Source organism: Rutidosis leptorrhynchoides, chromosome 4 (assembly GCF_046630445.1).
Source record: "Rutidosis leptorrhynchoides isolate AG116_Rl617_1_P2 chromosome 4, CSIRO_AGI_Rlap_v1, whole genome shotgun sequence".
NCBI classification, from domain to species: domain Eukaryota; kingdom Viridiplantae; phylum Streptophyta; class Magnoliopsida; order Asterales; family Asteraceae; genus Rutidosis; species Rutidosis leptorrhynchoides.
Genome location: NC_092336.1, coordinates 352724506 through 352734424, shown reverse-complemented (window position 1 = coordinate 352734424; position 9919 = coordinate 352724506). Strand labels below are relative to the sequence as shown.

The window sequence follows — 9919 nt, the reverse complement described above, 5'->3', positions numbered from 1 at the left end:
CAACTGGGACTATTCGTGTAATTACTTTTCAGTTCAAAAGATGACATGTAATTAGCTTATGAGTGTAGCAAATAACCGGTGACATTTTATTTACATTAACACACATTTTTAAAATGACCACATTTTTAATTGACCTACAATAGCATTTTTGAATATATAGCCTAAATAAAAAACATAACTTTAACCTTAAAAATTTTTCATTCTTTTCACGATATTTCTTGCATAGCCTGCCCTTTATATATTGTTTATTTCCATCAGTTCCGGGTTCTTTACTGTTTTCAGGGCACCCAGAAAATACTTTTCCCTCAAACATGTTAATAAACATAGTCTAATTAAGAGTTCATCCGTTTCATAAGAGATGATTCTGCAAGAAATAGAAAATGAATGCTTCCATACTGCCTCAAAATACGGAACTCGAGCAGAATTAATCTCCACCAAAAAGGTGCATTCAAGATACAATGGTTCATCTATCTATTGCACAGTCAACAGAACAGTAACCCTGCCATAATTAAAAATAGTACTCAAACAAAGAAACTCTCCACTTGCTATTTCCATGTTCTCGTAGCAAGGCGTTTTCATACGGCTACCGCGTATCTACAAGCAAACATTATTATTTGGATTTTCAAAAAATGAAATATAGACCCTTTTAGTTAACAAACTTATGCAGATTTCTTGCAGTGCTTTTCAAGCCATTCCATTGTAACACTTTTCGGCCTCTCCAACGGCAACCCAAGAGCTCGATCCCATATCAGCTATAGAAATAAATAAACAAATATATAAATAAAAAGAATATAACAAGACATAGACATGTCCATAAGAAATAAACTAAAAAGGATTGTGAACATAATAATGAATACTAGTTGAAGATGCTGAAAATAGTTGACTAACCTGAGAGCATATTCCAATTGCCCTCGACACACCAAAGAGAACCGTGTAATATCTGAACGTGTTTAAATTTAATAACCAACAAGTGTAAGCGATAGTGTAAGTGATTCTTTTTAAAAACAGCAACTAAGAAAACTATAAGGTGCATACCTTGCTTCGGTTAAACCGTAGTAGTTGAGCAACACACCACTATGAGCATCAACATTGGGCCAAGGGTTTTTCACCTACATATATAATTCCATATCAAAGTTGAGATGCTGACATCTAAATTATTTCATTTTATGTAGAAGGAATTCATAATATACTATACAATAATGTTTTTGAGTTTTTTTAACACCGGACCCAAAACGGTGATAATAACCGAAATACATTTTCAAATATATATTTAAGATAGAAGCTCAAAGAGCAGCTTACCTTGCCGAGTTCCAATAAAATTGGTGGCACCACATCATAAAGTTTTGAAACCTAAAAAAAAAAAAAAAAACAAATAAAAGAAATAACAATCAGATAGATTGTAATACAGCCAGGGAAACAAACAGGTGAGTGCATTAATGGGTATTAGAAGCTAACCAACTGGAATAAAGGATCATCAGGCAAGTGTTTCAATGCAAATTCACGTTGACATGTATATCTGGGATCTGTTTTTCGCAAAACACCATGCCCGAAACCAGGAACAACCTGCATTTCAGGATAAATCACATGGAGCATATGATTAGCCTTGTAAACATGATCACCTGCATATCCGAAAAAGTGAAAAAAAAAAAAAACAACTTTATAAGATTACCTTGCCACTATTCAAGGTTTTCCAGATGTAGTCCTTCAGTTGGTCCTTGGTAACATCCTCTCGACATTCACTTACCACTGACTTTATCCACATTAGAACTTCCTGCAACAAAGAATAACCAACTTATATAGGAAAGTGATAAAGAAGCACAAATTTTCTACTTTCATATGTAGCAATTTCCTAGTGTCCACACAATACGAGATACAAGATCATCTCTTTTACTGTCATAATCATTAGCCTCAACGCATGCATGTGAAATCTGTGTCTCGACCGTGTCCAAGGTTACAAAGCTCACTATTCGGGGAGTACTCGGTCAGGACTTTGGATAGAGTAACTGGAAATTTGCGGATTAATCGGACTGGACTTTTTATATATTTAAAAATAATAACTTCAAAATTATGTGTAAATATGGAAGAAAACCATAAACATAAACTTTAACATAATTGTCCAAAAACATTAAAATAATCATTCATTTGTTCAAAAACTCTAAAATTGAAGTTTAAATTCATGTTAAAATATTGACCAATTTTGACTTTGACCGACCTTGACCAACAAATCTGATTTTGACCCATTAACCATCGTTGACCAATTAATTAAATAGATTTTGGAAAATTTGAAGTCTGTTTTTTTACAATAGTGACCGTATCTCTATGGCACAGTTGAATAAAGATATGAAATAAATAAATTACATGAAGTAAAGACTGCCAATGTTAGTATACCTGATTAGCCAAACCATGGAGGGGTCCAGCTAGACCATTCAATGCTGCAGCAAATGAAAGATATGGATCCGAGAGGGCACTAGCAACCTTGATTAGCATAAAAAAAACAGTTACACATGGTATTCTGAATAATAACTGAAAACATTTTCAAGAAAAAGTATCAGGTTTGTATAGTTCCTACATATATGAGTGTAATATCAAAAACTTATAGGAAGGGTTAGATACTTACAAGATGACCAGTATGAGCACTGACATTTCCACCTTCATGGTCACTGCACCATTTCATGTTTCAATTAGAAACATAATTTCTCAAATGTAGGCTAAAAAACTGTAAGCGTTAAAAAATAAATTATATTATGATAAGGTCTCGATGCAGATGAGACAATCGCACCTATGGATGGTGACATAGAGCCTCATAAGCTCTTGCATTTCGGGACCATCAAATCCAAGCATGTGTGCAAAATTGCCACCATAATCTAGTGACTCATCAGCTGGTATCCTTTCTCCGTTTTTGTATATCCTTCAACAAGACGAGTAAATTCAAACTTAGATATATACAGAAGTGATCAGAAAAATAAATTCATGAAAATTACCATTAGAAACTATTATTATATACCTGCGGTAGATATATGCAGCTACAGCTGGGACTTGGGCAATCAACGAAAGAGAGTCCTCGTATGTCGGCTCCCAGTATCTATAATTAAAATCAACTTTACACATTGAATTCTGCATAAGTAATGTATATTTAGCAGATCAATACTTTGAATAAACTCACTTGGATTTATGGATCCCCTTCTCATATGCTTTTGAGAATTCACTTTCTACCTGAAACAGGAACAAGTATATAACTGAAATAACTGAAATGAATGTGACAATAGCATGATTATATGATTCCAGTTAATATAGTGGAAGAGTATGTTAAAGAAAAGTGTCAATAATTCGCTACAGTGTTACTCATTAGTTCCATAAAGGTACGCTTCTGTATAGCTTAACGCAAGAGCACTTTGTAGAGAAACCATTATATTTTAATTGTTTCAATCATAATCATCACTACAACATGCAATGCAGAAAATATAGTTTTAAATAAACCTGAAGAGCCATAACACCAGTAGTAAACTGAGTCATTGGATGAGCTGTAACGGGTAGGGCGTCGATGGCTTTATACACATACTCTGCAACAACAAACGAAGTTTAACATCAACTAAATACTTCCCATATAGTTAATAGAAAATCTATATACATAAATAAGCCTTTTTAATAGTACGTATTATAGAAGAATTCGCTAGTAAGGCTGTTGAAAAGTTAAAAACCTGGAATAGTGGCACGACTTCTGAGTTCCTTGGATAAGGCATCAACTTGTTCTTTAGTTGGCACCTAATTTTAAAAAAAAAATAATAATAATAATAATAATTCAAGTATATAGTACTTAATGTCAATCAGTGAATACAAAAGATAGGTCGATTACAAGTATAAACGGTTATTATATATCACAAGCTATCAGTGAGAAAATACAAAAAGTTGCAAGCAGAAACTAAACCACACACACACACACATACAAAAAAAAAAAACAAAAAAAAACAAAAAAGGTTGTCTACCTTTCCAGTTAATAGAAGCCAGAGAAGTCCCTCAGGCAATGGCTCTCCACCAGGCTTTGCTCCTGGTAAAACCTTCTGACATTCAGGAATAGAGAGACCCCGAAACCTAATTCCCTGATTAACATAACAAAAAGCCCAGCTTTACGTACTTCTCATTTTGAAACATCAATAATATGTAACATCTTATATCTATAGACAACCAGACTTTATACCTCATCTGCATCAAGCAAAGATGTTTCCCATAGTAAACCTGTCATGCCTCTCATCCCACCAAGTACCTTTATATTTGTAACACATGGGAAAATAAATATCAGATAAAATGGTATACTACAGACATGAAATATACCCCGTTGAAAAAAATAATCATATTTATAGATCCAAAAATATATCCTTCCAATTTTGATCACGATAAGGAAAATAGAAAGAAAAAAAATGAAAAGAAAAGAAAAAGGTAAATATCAAGGATGAGTTTCTTTACCATATCAACAGTAATGTTACCCAACTGGACTTTTCCATATTCTGACTTGATCTTTTTTAGGCGCTCCTGCACAAAATATAAACAGTAAATAATAAATATAAATAGGATCATAAAAAGAGATATTAGGTAGATGAGAGATGAGAAAGAACTAGAGAGGAGTTCTCTAATATTCATTACAATTAATTTAAGAGTAGGTAATTATCATCCACTAGTTAGTAAACGTAATGAGGAAACATTATACTATCTGCATATGAAAGATCAGTGTTGTAAAGTCGGCCGACTTGGCCGACGCGTCGGCCGATGCGTCGTTTTTTTGGGTTCTCCGTCCCTTTTTTCTGAAAACGGCTCAAAAGACGGTCAAAGCTAAAAGTTCGACCAAAGTCTGTCAAAGTTGGTCAAAAACGGTCAAAATCAGTCAAATTTTCGTCAAGATGTGATATGTATTAAAATTAGGGTTTGTTTTCATTTTTTGGGCCGCTCTTTTCTCTGTGTCCTTGCTGATTATGTACTCGGTAACATTAATTGAGTTTGAAGTTTGATTGTTTTAAAATTCAAGTTCTTATTTAAGAAATTTATGGTACAAAATCAACTATTTTATACATATATAAATATATATTTAAGAAATTATTAATAAAGTCAACGTTGGTCAACGACCGATGCGTCCCCGACGCGTCCCCGACGCGTCCCCGACTCGGCCGACGCGTCCTTTTTAGGTCTCGACCGATGCGTCCCCGACTCACGACTTTTACAACCTTGTGAAAGATAGACTATCACAGTTACATATAACTGACAACTAAGTTCAAAAGGCATATTATATAAATCAAACATTAACAACTCCTTTAATACCACCACGTACCTCAAATCATACATATGAGGTAACTTTTATATGACATAGAAAAGCAATGTAACAGGTTTAATGAAGAATTTAAAGACTTAAAGGTTCATTATTTAAGGAACTCATAAAAATTATCAAAGAATACGACACGGAGAACGAGCATAAACTTCCATCCTAAACGTAGGAAATGTACCTGTTGTTCAGGTATTAATTCCTTAAGCTGAGCATGAAGGTCCTGCAAGAAATTCATCATCTTCAGATTTCGGAGCGGAATTCTCAAAGCAAGGATTAAACAGAGTATATTATCAATTAGTCAGAAAGTTCAAGTATATACTAAAAGAGCAATGAAACATAGTGAACTAACATGAACAAATTAAAATCAATAACCATAGAATTTTTTACATGCTTGATACTTCAATCGATTCATCAGAGCTTTGGTACAAAATGCTTGCCTTCTACTTATAAGCAATTCTTTCATTATTTTCACAATACTCGGTATTGGCAATCATAGTGTACTTTCTAATATAAACTGTTTCCATGAAACAATAACTTGTTCATAAATCATACTGAATTATTCTTTTCACTGCACCATGATCTAGGTTATATTCATAAAAGCAAGCAAAGAAGATGAAAACATTGTATGTGTTCTTCAAACTACCACCACAATAACAGGCCTCATTAACACAAAGTATAAAAATTCAATTATCAATTATAAACAAATAAACAAAAGTAAGTTTACTCTTCCCCACAACTCTAATTTACAAGAACGTCATATAGGTCAAATACTTGTTTACATTTTATATACTATCAAGAAATCAGATCTGCAAATGCAGTATATGGAATGGATAAGTTGCAGCCTATATACCATTCATCATACTCATCAAACGATTTTATTTCTCATCACGTTTACACGATATTTCAATGTGAATCTTCTGCTGGAATATAATAAAACATGTCACATTATTCTTACACTTCTTCACGTTTCATGTTTCTGAGCATATAGCCCTAATAGACTATTGTTAGGACAGGCTGTGCTACTATATTCAACGTAACACCAACTAAAAAAGTGACTATAATCTATATATAAGTTCATAATGTATATAACTGTACGATTAGTCAATTACTAAAACTTACAAGGTCAGAAGAGGTTTGAATTTGCAGCCACCTTATAGAATTGGTTAAACTAGGCTGATGAACCTGTTAAACAAACACAAACAACAGATCATTATTATATAAATATAAATATATCACCTCACCTAACTAAAGGCTCACAAACAATCAGTATATTATATAACCAGATTATAATTATATATTATCACGGTTAACTAATACCTAACAAAATGCTTATAAACAATTAATATTCTATTATTAGTATCAAATCTCTAATTTATTACAAACAGCTATAGATGATTTAAGCGTCATTTCGTAACCTAAATGTGTGAAATTATGAACAGCAATATGAATCTATCTATGATCATACGAATAATAATAGTAATTAAAAATTATGAAAAACTACTTACAACACGACTTCTGAGTTTAGAAAGAAGCGAAACGCTCCTGTAAAACACCATCGCAACGAATCAACTGCACAATTTTCGAAACCACAAATATATTTGTTACTGTATAAAAACGAATAGATAACAGCTCTGATAAGTGATAAACACAAAATCGAATTATAGATTTAAAGTAGATGATTGATTAAAAGTGTTTTGATGCGATTTTACCTTTTTTTTTTTAAGATTCGAAAAGGAAGTGTGATGAGAAAGGTGATTTGTTGATTTGAATTAGTAAAAGCAGGTGTGAAATGATGAAATAATGGAGTATATAACGCCGTCAGTGTGGACTTGAGGTTTTAGACTGTTTCTAAACAGCTTGTGACATCACAGTTTTACTTTTTCTCAAAAAGTGGATTGAACATGGCATAGTCAAATTTTAACCCCCCAATAACCCAAGTGTTAAATGCCTTTGTCAAATTCATTAGGGTCCATCAATTTTTTTTTTTAAATGATTTAAAATGATAAATAAATACAACAAAATAAAATAAATTACATTAAAATAATAAATAAATACAACAAAATAAAATAAATAACATTAATAAAAAAATACATAATTAATTTTTGATAAGAATTTAAAAGTACATAGATTGACGATTACATAGATTAAAAACAAAAACAAAACAAAAAAAATTAATTCGCATTGCGAAAAGTCGGTAGAAGGTTCCAAATGTGCTCGACTAAATCCTCGGTGAGTTGGTTGTGCAAATCTCGATCCCTTATTTCTCTTGCGATGATATCTCGATCTCGTCCTCTGTTTCGTATATGTTTCATACCATTTTCCATTTCTTCGGTAGTGAATCTTTCTTCCCATTTAGAAAGTGCAAAGCCGTTATCTTCAAGTATCATGTTATGTAATATGAGACAACATTCCATCACTCTTCGCACCCTGTTAACGCTCATACTTCGTGAAGCTAGGCGTATAATATGAAAACGACCTTGAAGAACCCCAAATGCCCTCTCTACATCCTTTCGGGCACTAGCTTGAAATCTTGTAACCTTAATCGTTAGTTCTTCAGTAGGGCATGAATATCCTTTAACTAAAGTTGCCCAATCGGGATATATACCATCCGCAAGGTAATATCCTTTGCTATATTCATGCCCATTTACCTCAAATGGTGCTGATGGAAATGTTCCGTTCTTAAGTTTATCAAATATAGGTGATTGGTTCAAAACGTTGATATCATTGTTGGAACCCGCCATCCCAAAAAAAGCATGTCAAATCCAAAAGTCATAAGAAGCAACAGCTTCAAGCATAAGGGTCGGTTTCTTGTGATCACCCCTAGTGTATTGTCCTTTTAAAACAACAGGACAATTCCTCCACTCCCAGTGCATACAATCTATAATACCGAGCATACCCCTAAACCCATGTCTCTCCTCGTGAGCACTATGCAATCTAGCAACATCGTGTGCATTCGGAGATCGCATGTATTCTTTTTTGTACAATGTAATAATACACATACAAAAGTAATCTAGACATAGTATTGATGTTTGCTCACTCATTTGCAAATATTCATCCCACATATCGGGAGTGTTGTCATACGCCAATTGACGTATAGCCGACGTACATTTTTGTAAAGTAGTAAATGTAGGCCTACCGATAGCATCAAATCATTGAGAAAAGTAAGTAAAATATTCTGGCATATTATCACTTTGGAAAGTAGTAATACCTTGCACTATCCGGAGAAATAATTGTATGCGCATGCGAAAACGACGTTTAAATTTTCTTTGTGAATATTTTGGCGTCTCACAAAAATAATCATCCCACAAACGTTGTGCAGCAACCTCTCGTTCCCTAGGGATGTAACCTCTAACTCTCGAAATAGATGGTGCCGATTCGACTTCGGAATCATCATCTTCTATTTCTTGAATTAATTGAATAATCCGCAAATCTTCGGAGTCGGAATTAGACCCCCGTAACCTCGAACCCATTTATAAAGTAATAGACTTTTGTAAAAAAAAAAAAAAGTAGAAAGAAATAGAGTAAAAATTGTGTGAAAAATGATACGATTGTTGGGGTTTAAATAGGAGTAAAATGGAGTAAAAATTGAATTTTTTTTTTAAAAAATAAAAAACGGGTATATATATCCGTTGGGTAACGGATATATTACCCCACCCAATCAGATCAAGCCGGCACACCATTTGAAGCCCTTTTTCAGTCAAATCGTCGACTGACACCCCCAGCGTCAAAAACTGACGCCCCGTTAATGGCGTCAGGGGCATCACTTCCTGCCAGCGAGTCTGACGCGGGCCCATCTGACGCCGCGTTGGAAATAGTCTTATGCTACCGGGCCAGATGATTTAATTCATAAATTAGATTTTATACAATTAACTTTAATTAATTAATTAATTACAATTAAATAAATAAAAGTCTTATATACTCCGTACTGTTACGATATGGATGGATTCTCATTTTGTACGCATGCAGATGAATAGAGATGATTGATAATCATGCACAGTAAAATTATGAATTATTGATTACTATTTCACCTACTCTATAATTGATTGTGAAAACAAGTAATGTACAGTTAACTTTTAGTATTATAAATACTCACTCAATTGTAAGGATATACATACCATTCTTGAATAAGAATTTAATCTCTTCTTTCTTCCTTCATATTAGTGTCTTCCTTCATATTAGTAGGATATATACCATATAAAGTATTAAATTATAACATGTTATCAGCACGAAGAGCTCCGTATAATCAAGGTGATTCTTCTAGTTGCTCAACCACCACTTCCACCTCTTAAGATTTCTACCGGCCACCGTCCTCCGCCGCTGAAATCGTCGGAAGATCCTGAAACCTCCGATGTGTCTTCTCATCAAGAAGTTATCAGCTTGGATTCTTCCATCACTAAGTTATACTCATCACGTATTCCAAAAATTGTTGACGTTATTTAATTTAAATTACTTTGAATTAATTAATTAACAAGAAAGTTTACTGCACCTGTTATCAATTTTGTTTACTGTCGACAAGAACCCCAAACGACCATCACCTTCTACGAACCCTTTTATTGTTGCTTCTTCGATGTCTATTTGCAATCAAATGCTAGAACCAACCATGACCTT

The 9919-nt window shown here is 33.5% G+C and overlaps 3 protein-coding genes across 4 annotated transcripts; all 3 read right to left on the bottom strand.

Annotated features, from left to right (window-relative positions):
• Positions 1–403: 403 nt before the first annotated feature.
• LOC139843763 (citrate synthase, mitochondrial-like) lies at positions 404–7053 on the bottom strand. Of its 2 annotated transcripts, XM_071833912.1 has the most exons (20): positions 7022–7053; positions 6817–6882; positions 6431–6493; positions 5490–5531; positions 4462–4527; positions 4196–4261; positions 3984–4097; positions 3699–3762; positions 3478–3560; positions 3164–3213; positions 3005–3082; positions 2780–2908; positions 2618–2660; positions 2389–2475; positions 1670–1771; positions 1456–1563; positions 1300–1350; positions 1036–1109; positions 889–940; positions 404–752 (listed from the first exon to the last, which is right to left on the bottom strand). In XM_071833912.1, exons 2-20 carry the CDS (start codon positions 6865–6867, stop codon positions 660–662), a joined length of 1416 nt encoding a protein of 471 aa, XP_071690013.1. In that variant the 5' UTR covers positions 6868–6882; positions 7022–7053; the 3' UTR covers positions 404–659. The 2 variants fall into 2 exon arrangements, with proteins under 2 accessions (XP_071690013.1, XP_071690012.1); XM_071833911.1 differs by lacking the exon at positions 7022–7053 and having other exon boundaries at positions 6817–6945.
• A 429-nt stretch (positions 7054–7482) lies between these two features.
• LOC139841768 (uncharacterized) lies at positions 7483–8052 on the bottom strand. The gene has a single exon (XM_071831972.1). It carries the CDS (start codon positions 8050–8052, stop codon positions 7483–7485), a length of 570 nt encoding a protein of 189 aa, XP_071688073.1.
• A 15-nt stretch (positions 8053–8067) lies between these two features.
• Positions 8068–9105, bottom strand: LOC139841767 (uncharacterized). Its single transcript, XM_071831971.1, has 2 exons — positions 8966–9105; positions 8068–8443 (listed from the first exon to the last, which is right to left on the bottom strand). Exons 1-2 carry the CDS (start codon positions 9103–9105, stop codon positions 8068–8070), a joined length of 516 nt encoding a protein of 171 aa, XP_071688072.1.
• Between the last annotated feature and the right edge of the window lie 814 nt (positions 9106–9919).

Coding starts and splice junctions, on each gene's coding strand:
- LOC139841767 (XM_071831971.1), bottom strand. CDS start 9,105: ATGGGCCCGCGTCAGACTCGCTGGCAGGAAGTGATGCCCCTGACGCCA. Junction 8,444..8,965: donor TGCCGGCTTGATCTGATTGG/GTGGGGTAATAT, acceptor TGCTATCGGTAG/GCCTACATTTACTACTTTAC.
- LOC139841768 (XM_071831972.1), bottom strand. CDS start 8,052: ATGGCGGGTTCCAACAATGATATCAACGTTTTGAACCAATCACCTATA.
- LOC139843763 (XM_071833912.1), bottom strand. CDS start 6,867: ATGGTGTTTTACAGGAGCGTTTCGCTTCTTTCTAAACTCAGAAGTCGT. Junction 5,532..6,430: donor TTCAAACCTCTTCTGACCTT/GTAAGTTTTAGT, acceptor AATTTCTTGCAG/GACCTTCATGCTCAGCTTAA. Junction 3,083..3,163: donor AAGGGGATCCATAAATCCAA/GTGAGTTTATTC, acceptor TTTTAATTATAG/ATACTGGGAGCCGACATACG.